General features: G+C 41.7%; 1 protein-coding gene across 1 annotated transcript; it reads left to right on the top strand.

The window, feature by feature from the left end:
• The first annotated feature begins 7,647 nt into the window (after positions 1 to 7,647).
• LOC137381039 (probable G-protein coupled receptor 139) lies at positions 7,648 to 9,732 on the top strand. Its single transcript, XM_068053431.1, has 2 exons — positions 7,648 to 7,717; positions 8,834 to 9,732. Exons 1-2 carry the CDS (start codon positions 7,648 to 7,650, stop codon positions 9,730 to 9,732), a joined length of 969 nt encoding a protein of 322 aa, XP_067909532.1.
• The last annotated feature ends 4,455 nt before the right edge of the window (positions 9,733 to 14,187 follow it).

Genomic DNA, 14,187 nt, shown 5'->3' with positions numbered 1-14,187 from the left:
GAGCCCAGCGAAAGTACACATGGCAAGAACAGAACCATTACCGGCAACATTTCCTAACAAATGAGACCGGTAGTTCTAAACCAAATTGTTTAATTCGGCATTTAGGTCGAAGGTACTAAATTACCTAAAGACAATGCGTGGTACTCCTGCGATATCTTCTGTCTCATTGGTCTAGATTCCTGCCATAGAACCTTTGAATAAAAGTTGATGTTCAGAGAGTCTGTGAAATCGCTAATACTTCAGGTTTAACTAAGAACTTTACTCGGTATGTTTCTCCCGATTCACAGGTCAGAATTTTTTTTCGCAATTTGACAACTCTTAAATATCCTTCATCCCATCTTCTGTGATTATGATTTTCGACAGATAAACCCTTTTGAAAAAAGGGAACATGGACTGGTCATAAGCTGTGCAAACGTTGACGCGAGGTTACTTACAATTTACAGCACGGAAACAGGTCGTTCAGCCCATTTAGTCCACGCGAATGAGCACGCCATACGTGAGCCTCATCACATCTCTCTTTGTCTCACGTCACCAACATATTCTTCCATTGTTTTCTCCACCATGTTCTTACGACTGAGGCTGGACGAGTTCATTGTCTTTCTCTAGTTCCACTCCTCCACGGGTCACAAAATGTATTTCAATGTTTATCCAGTTACCGATACAACCAATTAGATAATCTTCTTTTATTTAAGAATAAAATCCACCAACCAGATTTCTTAAATAAACAACAAAATTATTAATTTGTTATAAAACACGACTTAGTCAGTCAAGATGAAGCGCATTAACACACTGATTGAAATATGAAAATTCCTTTCTAATAATATCACAACACACACACACCGGTTAAAGAAAAAAATAAAGACATTCTCTCTGCAGAGCTCTCTTTCCAATAAAGGCAACAAAAGTACTTTGGCCAAATACTTGTTAATTGTCGAAGGAATAGGAGAGGATGTGAAATGATAGCATTTGTCCGATTTTCTAGTGTCCCACGGCTGTCACTGTGATCTTTCGCAGCCTTTACCTTCAGGCGATGTGGAAGATTAATTTGTAATGCCTTCCAGAGGAAATACAACATCAGGAGTTTCTGTTATCCCACTGGATTCTCAGGGTTTCTCAGTGAACTGCAGTACAGATCAGATGGCATCCTCTCTCTCGGCAGGCTGATCTGCAACTGACTTAGAAAAACATCCACAGCCCAACAGAAAGTCAATACTTCCTGACCACCATAAATCTTCACATGTCATTTCTCTGTGTACAACTCCTTTAGTCATCAAGTTTCTTGTTGTTTATTTAGCTTAAGGCATGTGACATCCAGTAAAGGGTAAATTTTACACAGAAAATCAAAACATTCAAATGAGCATTCTTTAAAAAAAAGTTCATCTGTGGAAATCTCTTCACTCATTCACAACAAGCAACAGTACAGCACAGGAAAAGGCCATTCGGCCCTCCAAGCCTGCCCCGATCTTGATGCCTGCCTAAACTAACACCTTCTGCACTTCTGGGGCCCATATCCCTCTGTTCCCTTCCTATTCATGTATTTGTCAAGACGTCTCATAAACGTTGCTATCGTATCTGCTTCCACCACCTTCGCTGGCAGCAAGTTCCAGGCACTCACCACCCTCTGTGTAAAAAACTTGCCTCGCATATCCCCTCTAAACTTTGCCCCTTGCACCTTAAACCTATGTTCCCTAGTACCTGACTCTTCCACCCTGGGAAAAAGCTTCTGACTATCCACTCTGTCCATACCGCTCATAACTTTGTACACCTCCATCATGTCGCCCTCCAACTCCGTCGTTCCAGTGAAAACAATCCGAGTTTTTCCAACCTCTCCTCATAGCTAATGCCCTCCAGAACAGGTAACATCCTGGTAAACCTGGAACCACTCAGCAGGTCTGGAAGCATCTGTGAAAAGAGATGCAGAGTTAACGTTTCGGGTCAGTGACCCTTCATCATGGGTTCCGATGAAGGCTTACTGACCCGAAACGTTAACTCTGCTTCTCTTTTCACAGATGCTGCCAGACCTGCTGAGTGGTTCCAGCATTTCTTGTTTTTATTACAGAATTCCAGCATGCGCAGTATTTTGCTTTTATTATCCTGGTTAACCTCCTCTGTACCCTCTCCAAAGCCTCCACGTCCTACTGGTAGTGTGGCGACCAGAATTGCATGCAAAATTCTAAGTGTGGCCTAACTATGGTTCTGTACAGCTGCAACATGACTTGCCACGTTTTATACTCTATATCCCGACCGATGAAGGCAAGCCTGCCATATGCCTTCTTGACTACCTTATCCACATGCGTTGCCACTTACAGTGACCTGCGGACCTGTACGTCCAGCTCTCTCTGCCTGTCACTACTCCTAAGGGTTCTGCCAATTACTTTATACCTCCCACCTGCATTAGACCTTCCAAAATGCATTACCTCACATTTGTCTGGATTAAACTCCATCAGCCATTTCTCCACCCAAGTCTCCAACCGATATATATCCTGCTGTATCCTCTGACAATCCTCAACATTATCCGCAACTCCACCGACCTTTGTGTCATCCGCAAACACCATTTTAACTAAAGTACTTTCATAGAAATGTGATTATCTATTTTCCTCTTAAATACTTCCCTGCTCTCTTTTCCTGGAAGCTCAAATCATCAATTGCATTCAATAATTTCAGCTCCCAATTACAAATACTTGAGGGCCATTCACACAGTACACAGTTCTGAGTAGAGATTTTTGAAAATGACGATCAAAGTGCATGTAACCAATGTCCGGATGTTTGTTCAATGAGAATGTTTATGCATCTCCATCGCAGCGTGCAGGGGACCTCTTGTTTTTGAAGATATTCCAAAGCAATTTTAAAGTGTTTTGAAATTGCCCTGAAAATAGGTTGAGTTGCATCAAGGAGCATTGGGGAGAATAGATGATTAATTGTGTTTGTTTAACTGAATGTAACTAATGTGGTGCACTTCAGCTAAGTGTCCCAGTGGCTGTCGCTCACTGGTATAAGTAGAGTCTCATTTGACTGAACTGACAATTTTCATTCAGAGTCTCACAGACATCGTTCTATGACATGGAACATGGACTTTCCATTCATCTTTGAATTTGAACGCATCTACTACCCTGTTCTTGCAGCCGTTGGTATAATGGGTAAGGCAACAAAACTGGTCAAAGTATAAAGCACTGCAACTGTTTCTGTTCTTGTTCCTTGTCCTCTATTGTAACATATCAGTATTAATTAATTTGGACATAGGAAAGAGATGGAGAGTGTTTCAGAAAGACATATGGAAAGAAAACAAAGAGTTCAGAGAATATGCAAACTATGTGACATGTTTTGACGTCTGTGATATAATCGCCTATTCCATTGTATCAATATTTTTAGTGTTGTTAGTTGTCTGCTTAATACGATTTCTTAATTAAAATTATCAACTTTTTTGAAACTTCAACCGCTGAAGTAATGGTGACTGATGCCCCAGTACTGTATCCGGGAGAAATACATGAATTTTGTCCAGTGTGTGCAGGAGGGTTTTCTGACACAGTATGTAGACAGGCCAACCAGGGGCGATGCCACATTGGATTTGGTACTGGGAAATGAACCCGGCCAGGTGTTAGATTTAGATGTAGGTGAGCACTTTGGTGATAGTGATCACAATTCGGTTAGGTTTACCTTAGCGATGGGCAGGGACAGGTATATACCGCAGGGCAAGAATTATAACTGGTGAAAGGAAATTATGATGCGATTAGGCAAGATTTAGGATGCGTAGGATGGAGAAGGAAACTGCAGGGGATGGGAACAATCGAAATGTGGAGCTTATTCAAGGAGCAGCTGGTGTGTGTCCTTGATAAGTATGTACCTGTGAGGCAGGGAGGAAGTTGTCGTGCGAGGGAGCCGTGGTTTACTAAAGAAGTTGAAGCGCTTGTCAAGAGGAAGAAGAAGGCTTATGTTAGGATGAGACGTGAAGGCTCAGTTAGGGCGCTTGAGAGCTACAAGCTAGCCAGGAAGGATCTAAAGGGAGAGCTAAGAAGAGCAAGGAGAGGACACGAGAAGTCATTGGTGGATCGGATCAGGGAAAACCCTAAGGCTTTCTATAGGTATATCAGGAATAAAAGAATGACTAGAGTTAGATTAGGGCCAATCAAGGATAGTAGTGGGAAGTTGTGTGTGGAATCAGAGGAGATAGGGGAAGTGTTAAATGAATATTTTGCGTCAGTATTTACAGTAGAGAAAGAAAATGTTGTTGAGAATACTGAGATTCAAGCTACGAGGCTTCATGGGATTGAGGTTCACAAGGAGGAGGTGTTAGCAATTTTAGAAAGTGTGAAAATAGATAGGTCCCCTGGGCCAGATGGGATTTACCCTAGGATTCTCTGGAAAGCAAGGGAGGAGATTGCAGAGCCTTTGTCCTTGATCTTTATGTCGTCATTGTCGACAGGAATAGTGCCGGAAGACTGGAGGATAGCAAATGTTGTCCCCTTGTTCAAGAAGGGGAGTAGAGACAGCCCTGGTAATTATAGAGCTGTGAGCCTTACTTCGGTTGTGGGTAAAATGTTGGAAAAGGTTATAAGAGACAGGATTTATAATCATCTTGAAAAGAATAGGTTCATTAGAGATAGTCAGCACGGTTTTGTGACGGGTAGGTCGTGCCTCACAAACCTTATTGAGTTTTTCGAGAAGGTGACCAAACAGGTGGATGAGGGTAAAGCAGTGGATGTGGTGTATATGGATTTCAGTGAGGCGTTTGATAAGGTTCCCCACGGTAGGCTATTGCAGAAAATACGGAAGTATGGGGTTGAAGGTGATTTCGAGCTTTGGATCAGAAATTGGCTAGCTGAAAGAAGACAGAGGGTGGTGGTTGATGGCAAATGTTCATCCTGGAGTTTAGTTACTAGTGGTGTACCGCAAGGATCTGTTTTGGGGCCACTGCTGTTTGTCATTTTTATAAATGACCTGGAAGAGGGTGTAGAAGGGTGGGTTAGTATATTTGCAGATGACACGAAGGTCGGTGGAGTTGTGGACAGTGCCGAAGGATGTTGTAGGGTACAGAGGGACATAGATAGGCTGCAGAGCTGGGCTGAGAGATGGCAAATGGAGTTTATTGCGGAAAAGTGTGAGGTGATTCACTTTGGAAGGAGTAACAGGCATGCAGAGTACTGGGCTAATGGGAAGATTCTTGGTAGTGTAGATGAACAGAGAGATCTTGGTGTCCAGGTGCATAAATCCCTGAAGGTTGCTAACCAGGTTAATAGGGGTGTTAAGAAGGCATATGGTGTGTTAGCTTTTATTAGTAGGGGGGTCGAGTTTCGGAGCCACGAGGTCATGCTGCAGCTGTACAAAACTCTGGTGAGACTGCACCTGGAGTATTGCGTGCAGTTCTGGTCACCGCATTATAGGAAGGATGTGGAAGCTACGGAAAGGGTGCAGAGGAGATTGACTAGGATGTTGCCTGGTATGGAGGGGAGGTCTTACGAGGAAAGGCTGAGGGACTTGAGGTTGTTTTCGTTGGAGAGAAGGAGGAGGAGAGGTGACTTAATAGAGACATATAAGATAATCAGAGGGTTAGATAGGGTGGATAGTGAGCGTCTTTTTCCTTGGATGGTGATGGCAAACACGAGGGGACATAGCTTCAAGTTGAGGGGTGATAGATATAGGACAGATGTGAGAGGTAGTTTCTTTACTCAGAGAGTAGTAAGGGCGTGGAACGCCCTGCCTGCAGCAGTAGTAGATTCGCCAACTTTAAGGGCATTTAAATGGTCATTGGATAGACATATGGATGAAAATGGAATAGTGTTGGTCAGATGGATTCACAGGTCGGTGCAACATCGAGGGCCGAAGGGCATGTACTGCGCTGTAATGTTCTAATTCTAATTCTAAAATCCATATTTCCCATAGACGCTGGCAACAGCTGCCATCAGCCATCCCGTGAGAAATTGCACCTTTGTTTCCGTTGACGTTTCAACTTTTATATTTTTGTATTGCCAGAAATATCAAGTTAATACCGAAAGAGAAGCAAAGCATTTTCACCTGAAGATTAACCAGTTTAGTCCAGACCGTTGTCTCTGAGCACTTCACAAGAATCAGGGTTCCAGAGAAAGGTAGCTCTGTACTGCTGGTATTGAAAAGGGTCCTGATCATTCATTAATTGAAAAAATGTATTTTCTATTGTTGAATTAGACTACATGCTCAACATCAATGATGAAATAAAGCCAGAAAGAATGGCAATACTCACCACGTCTGGCAGCTTATGCAGCTAGGGAAACAGAGGTAAAATTTCAGGCCGTTAACCTTTTACCAGTAACTTTCACTCTGCCTGAGATCTGAGAGAAGTTATCAGGGCCAGTGATTGCCTCGTAGGCTCTCTGCTGGTGAGGGTGCTGTTCAAAAGTCACCTCTGTAGGAAATCAATTAGTTATTAAGTAGCGTTCTATGCACAGTTATTGTTTGGCTTCCAACCAGTAACTTGACTATTTAAACTTGATGAGATGGCAGAGAAATGTGACAGTTATCTAGGATAACTAATAGTCTTTTAAAACTATGTTTGGATGCAGAACAAATGGCGTCTCCATTGATCGCTAAATGTAGGAGAAATACCACAGGGCAAGGCTTTGCATGTGATTATTTGGTCATACTGAAACAGATAGGTTTTTGTTAAATGTAAATACTGCACATGAAAATTGAAATCTAAATGAAGCATGCCGAAAATCACATCAATGGAATTCATAGGTTATGGACAATGTAGGTTTAATACACACCAATTCAAGATTTCCCCAGTGCTTGGGAAATAAATGGTAGGGATAATCCCCGTCGTTGTATTTGAAATCTCAACTTCCAACAGACCTGGCGGAAAAAGGGCAGCATCAATTGAAGCTGGAATAGAGAGAGAGAGACAGAGAGAGACAGATAGAGAGAGAGAGAGAAGCAACAAAACGGATTATGGGAAATGCATTTAGCTGGTGGAAGAAATGGATAAAGACATGTATATGAACTGGGATTTTGTAAAACTGTCACTTGATTGAACCTTTCCCTTTGGCTGGTTTTCCCGTTATTTGATTCTCTAGCTCCATTCAAGATTAATCTCTCTGCAACCCACCAGACACACCATAAATTCCCTAGATCTCCGAGGGATATATTTTGTCCTGATTCTCCCTCCACTGTCTTTCTCTCCATTTCAGAGTTGCCTGAAAGTACAGGGTGGTTATCAGTATTGGTTGACCGTGAAAGATTAGATTGGTAAGGTGGATAAATTAAAGAGTAAAGAGGATAGGAGAGTCGGGCTGGTAAGTGTGATTTCGTTGCTTCGTTTTCCGTTTTGTTCCCCCCTTTGAATTCATTATTAATCGTATTGCAGTCTCTTACCTTCGCTCCACATTCCATTTTACATCTTGTTTATCTTTGGTCCACATCAATGTCCAGGCAGCAGCAGCACGTTTTGTTACTATAGCGCCTTTGAAGGAATAAAACTTTCCTCGGACCTTCACAGGAGCATTAGAAAGAAAACAAATGTGACTCCGAGCTACGGAAGGAAATAATGGCATTCTTTAAGAAATATCATAAAGGAGCAAAGCGAGTTAGAGAGGTGAATAGATTTCGAAGGGAATTTCAGATATCAGAACCCAGGCAGTGAATGCACGGTCGCGAATTGTGGAGCAATTATTATCAACGATGAACAAGCGGCCAGGATTGGAGGAGACCAGAGATCTGGAAGGATTTTCGAGCTGGTGGAAGCTAAAGAGTTAAGGAGGGGCGAGGCAATCGAGGGAATTTAAAACAAGGCTGAGAATTTTACAATAGAGGCGTTGTTTGGCAGGCAACCATGATAGGTCAGTGAGCACAAGGGTGATAGGGAAGCGGGACTTAGTGCGAGTAAAGCCATCAGCAGCAGAGTTTTGAATGACTTCAAGTTGACAGAAGAATGAATGTGGGAGGCCAGTCAGGAGTGTATTGGAATAGTCAAGTCTGGCGGTAACGATGGAATGGATGAGGGTTTCAGCAGCAGCAGATGAGTTGAGGGAAAGACTGAGGAAAGATTCAGCAGCAACAGCCGAGTTGGGCAATGGAGAGAAGTTTAAATAGTGATGGTGCAGATATGTGGTTACTCCTCATCAGTTATAACATTGACGTTGTGAACAGTCTTGTTCAATGTCAGACAATTGTCAGGGAGTGGTTTGGAACTGATGGCTAGGGAACGGAGATGTGATGGGGGAGAAGGCAATTGTTTCACTCTTACCAATATTTAATTGGAGGAAATGCTGTTCATCATGGATATCAGACAAGCAGTGTGATAATTTAAGGCGGTGCAGGAGTTGACAGATGTGCTAGTGATGTAAAGCTTGGTGTTGTCAAGGAAATTTGGAAAATGATGCAGCATGTCAATGAGATTTGTGAGCGGGTAAAGGATAGATAATTGAGGGACACCAGAGGTAACGGTGCTGGAGCAGAATGAGTAGACTTTGCAGGTAATTATTTGGCGGCAATTGTAAGGGTAAGAATGAGACCCAGTGACAGCAGTACTCTCCATCTGGATTCTCATATTAAACTTGTCTTGCTCTGTTCCTCCTTCATGTAATCTCTTTCCAAAGCAACTCACTTTGTTGTTGCTTTATCAGTATTTTCCACAGTCTTACATATTCCCTCAATCTTTTATTTAACTCAGTTTTCATACAATTCAGTTCACTTACGGTAACTTCTTCATTTTAGTTTGCCTCAGTGTAACTCCAGAGCAGTTTTGTGTACAGAACTAGTTACAATTAACAAAGGCAACATCAAACCAGGAATTAGTGCCAAGGGTCGGGGACTGCGACTCACCTTGGGATGGTCTAATGATAATTATCTTTCCTCTCTCTTGCAGTGAACTTGCTAGCGATTGTGATCCTGTCCCGTGGAAAGTGCGGTCTCTCCAAATGTGTCACTCATTACTTGGTGGCCATGGCAGTGGCGGATCTAATGGTCGTGATCATTGAAGTCATATTGAAGCGGATTAACAATATTTACTTCCCAATAAATGTCTTGTTCATCACTCCCATATGTGCCATGAAACTTGTCACGAAAATTGCAGCACTGGACTGCTCCGTCTGGTTCACGGTTGCTTTCACCATTGATCGCTTTGTAGCCATTTGTTGTCCGAATCTCAAACAAAGGCATTGTACCCAGAGAACGGTGAACAAGGTTTTAGCGACTGTGTGTGTGCTCGGCTGCCTGAGAAGCATCCCCTTTTATTTCATGTATGAACCCCAACTTATAATTAACAACATTGCATACTTCTGCATTGAAACCTCTGCCTATTGCACTTCGCCCTTATGGGCGGCGTACGAGTGGTTTGACAGTATTTTAACACCTTTAGTGCCGATCCTTTTGATCCTTCTGTTAAATGCTCTCACTGTCAAACATATTATAAAGTCCAATATAGTCCGCAGGGCGCTCCTCAGCAGCATCAATAACCAAAATGATCCAGAGAGTGAGAACCGGAAGAGGTCAATGATCTTGCTCTTTACTATATCTGGTAATTTTATTCTTCTCTGGATGACATATGTTGTGCATTCCCTAAGGTGGCGGGTGAAAAACTACAATTATACAGACAGATACTACAGTAACCCAATATACATCAACCAGCAAACGGGATACATGCTTCAGCTTCTCAGTTCTTGCACTAACACGTGTATCTATGGGTTGACGCAGAGAAAATTCAGAGAAGAGCTGAAGAATGGAATGATATACTTGATTACACTGAATGGGAGACTATATAAATAGCAAGCAATTGGCAGAAAGATGCATCAAGCTGTGTAGATTGCAATCCATACCCTTCTTCTGTCCCATCACACCAGGCTGTCAGGTGATGGCAGGAAACAGGCTGACTCTCTTGAGAGAGGGAACTGGCCAATAAACCACCTAGCCAGCAGAATGCATTTTCATTGGGTATGCTGCCTGCAGTGCATATCCAATAGAACGAATAAACATTAGTATCTGAATTACAACAGAGCCAATATTGATAACTCGGAACAGAGGGTGAAAAACTGGGAAAACATCTGGTCACTGCAAAGCATGTAACAATAATGCCCATTGAACACCATCTTGTAAATGTAAAATGTTCAAATATAATGCACACTGGCCCACATCAGATAATTCTGAAGGCCTTAGTGATCATGCAGATTGTATCTGTTAAGTGTGAACCATTAATAATAACAGACACTTAGACCACATCGACTAAATGGGGAGTGTCAACTAATAATGCGCGCTGCACCACAGCTGGTAAATGTGGAGTGTTCAATGTTAATGCACACTGGATCGCATCTCATAAAAATGAAGCAGTTAATAATCATGGACACGGGACCACATCTGGTAAATGTGAAACATTGAATAATAAGGTACTCTGGACCCACATCTGGTAAATGTGAAGCAATAGTAATAACAAACACTGGACCACATATGGTAAACGAGAAGTAATAGTAATAATAAACACTGGACCACATCTGGTAAATGTGAAGCAATAGTAATAATAAACACTGGACCACATCTGGTACATGTGACGCAATAGTACTAATAAACACTGGACCACATCTGGTAAATGTGAACCATTTAATTATATTGCGCACTGGACCACATCTGGTAAACGTCAACTGTTCAATAATGATGCACACTGCGTTCAATGATATTGTAAACTGGAACTTGTGAGGTGTTTAGTAATTTTAATTCTTTCAGGGGATGTGGGCACCGCTGGCAAGAATAACATTTTTTGCCCACCCATAATTGCCCTTGGCAACTGAATGGCTTGCAAGGCCAGTTAGTTCAGAGCCAACCACATTTCTTTGGGTCTCGACTCATAGAGTCATAAAGTTATACAGCACAGCAACAGGCCCTTCGGCCCATCGTGTCCGCGCCGGCCATCCAGCACCCAACTATTCTAATCCCAAATTCCTGCACTTGGCCCGCAGCCTTGCTGTGGCAGTTTAAGTGCTCATATGTACAGCAGAGCAGGTAAGGACAGTAGACTCTTTGCCTAAAGGATATTATTGAACCAGATGGGCTTTTACAACAATCACTGACAGTTTCACACCTCCAGGACTAAGACGAGCATTTAATTGCTGGATTTTACTAATGAGCTTAAATCACATTCCAGCTACTGACATGGTGGGGTTTGAACATGTGTCATCAGGAAATTCGACTAAGTCTTTACAGCACTAGTTCCGTGGCGTTACTACCATGTCACCACATCCCAGATGCACCGGGCCTAATGTGACAAATTTGAAACTTTTAATGATAATGCATATTGGATCATACCTGATAGGTATCAAGTCTTCAACAATAATGCACACTGGACCACAACTGGTAAAAGTGAAACGTTTAGTCATAATACAAACTGACTCACAGCTGTTAAATGAGTATAATGTAATAGTAATGCAAAATGGACCACATCTGGTAAATTTTAATCTTTTAACAATAATGAAAACTTGAGCATATCTGGTAAATGCGAAACATTTATCAATTATACACAGTGGAACACATCTTGTAAAGGTGATTCATTTCACATTAAGACACACTAGATAACATCTGGGAAATGTGAAATATTTAATAATAATTCGCACAGGAATACATCTGATAAATCTGAAATACTTAATAATAATGCACATTGAAGCACATCTGATAAATGTGAACAATTTAGCATTAAAGACACTGGAGCACATCTGGTAAATATGAAGCATATAATAATGCACACTGCAGAACATCTGGTAAAAGTGAATCATTCAACATTAAGGTGCATTGGACTACATCTGGTAAATATGAATCATTTAATAATATTGCACACAGGACTACATACAGTAAATGAAAAGCATTTAACACTAATGACCACTGGATTTCAAATGGTAAATGACCATTATTTAATAGTAATACAAAGCGGACCACATCTGGTAAATCTGAATCTTGTAAAAAATAATGCACACTGGAACATATCTTGTAAACGTGAATCACTTAACATTAAGGCCACTGGACAACATCTGGAAAATGTGAAGCATTTCATAATAATTAACACTTGACCACATCTGGTAAATTTGAAGAAAGTAATACTAATGCATAACTGAAGCACATCTGGTAAATGTGAATCATTTAACATTCAGGCACACTGGAGCACATCTGGTAAACATGAATCATTTAATACTAATGCATAACTGCAGCACATCTGGTAAACGTAAATCATTCAACATTAAGGTACACTGGACAACATTTGGGAAATGGGAAACATTTAATAATAATACGCACTGAAACACATCTGGTAAATGCGAACCATTTATGATTAAGACACACTGGACCACATCTGGTAAATGTGAAGCATTTAACAATAATTCACACTGAAGCACATCTAGTAAATCCGAATCATTCAACAATAAGGCATACTGAACCTCAACTGGTAAACGTGAAGCATTTAATATTAATGAACACTGGATCTCAACTGGTAAATATGTATCATGCACCAGTAATACAAACTGGACCACATCTGCTAAATCTGAATCTTCTCGTAACGATGCACACTGGAACACATCTTGTAAATGTGTCAGTTAACATTAAGGCACACCAGACAACATCTGGGAAACGTGAAGTATTTAATAATATTTCATACTGGACGACATCTGGTAAATGTGAATCAATTAATAATAATGCACACTGAAGCACATCTGGTGAATGTGAAACAATTAATAATAATGCACATTGAAGTACATCTGGTAACTGTGAATAATTTGACATTAACGCATACTGGACCACATCTAGTAAATGTGAAGCATTTCATAATAAGGCACACTGGATCACATCTGGTAAATGTGAATTATGTAATAATAATAATGCACAATGGACCATACCTTTTACACAGACTCTTTGCTTTCTGTCTTGAAGGGAACCAGCAATCCACTCTGTCACTTGTCAACGAACTCCTCATTCGCTGACCGAATTGATTAGTCTATTATGGGATAACTTATAGAAGGGATTTTCCCCCCCAAAGTCCATATAAATTACATTTATCGCATTAGCATCGTCTACTGTCTGTGTTACTGCTTAAGTAATTCAGTACGTTTGGTCAAGAAAGATTGTCCCTTTCGAAGCCCATGTTGGGTGCTCCTTCCTATATATTTTATTTTCTAGGTGTTCTATTCTCTCCTTTAGTAGGTGTTCCATTACTTTTCCTGTCACCGATGTTAAGCTAACTTATATATAAGTGCCTGGGCATTTACTTCCCCGCTTCTTAAATATAGGAATTGAATTTAGTGTCCACTAGATCTATGGGGGTGGGGGGGGGGGGGGTGGAATGGTAGGGGGAAATGGTGAAGAATTGAAGTGATAGTGCCCGCCATAGATGTCAATACCAGAATTCCAGATTCCAATTCTCCTGGAGGTAGCGAAGCTCTATGGCGGAACCTCCACAACTCTGTAACGGAAACCGTACATTAAATATGCAAAGTAGCTTTTTGCATTTATTATAATGCAATTCAACATCGATGATACCAGCCGGGTCCAATCTTCAGCTCGACGTACAGCACTCACATGCCTCCACTTCCACATTTTTGAAATGCTGCAGCCACTGAGGCGAGAGCCCTCGGTGACCTCAAAGTTCTGGTAACTTTCGCCTAGCTGTCCTTCAGACTTCTTGCGAACTCAGATACCGCCACGAAGTTAAATCACCAGAAGTGAGGGGAGGTTGGAAATCTGCATCTGTGTATCCATAAAGGGATAATCGGCAACTCTGCAACTGTTTCGCAGTGGAAGTGGGGAAGGGGTTAGCTCTACATTCGTTTAGCAATTTGGAGAGGAAAGAGCAACTCTTCATTTATTGAAACGGTGGGAAGGGGCTGCTGTGTATCTTTGTATAAATATGGGGGAAGGGGACAACTCTGCGTCCGTTTCTTGATAAGGCGTTTTATATACAGAGTGAGAGAGAGAGAGAGAGAGAAAGAAACAGCACTGAAACAGACCCTCTGACCCAACGGGGCTGCACCAACCACTCATCATTACTAATCTGTCATTAATCTCCATGTTCCTTACCACAGCCCCACCATTTCCCTAATACCTACCTACACTAGGGGCAATTTATAATGGCCAATTTACCTATCAACCTGCAAGTCTTCGGCTGTGGCAGAAACCCACGTGGTCACAGGGGGAACTTGCAAACTCCGCACAGGCAGTACCCAGAACTAAACCCGCGTCGCTGGAGCTGTGAGG

This window comes from Heterodontus francisci, chromosome 21 (genome assembly GCF_036365525.1).
Source record: "Heterodontus francisci isolate sHetFra1 chromosome 21, sHetFra1.hap1, whole genome shotgun sequence".
Taxonomy (NCBI): Eukaryota; Metazoa; Chordata; class Chondrichthyes; order Heterodontiformes; family Heterodontidae; genus Heterodontus; species Heterodontus francisci.
Note: the sequence above shows the minus strand (reverse complement) of the source record. Positions and strands in the feature narration are given on the sequence as shown.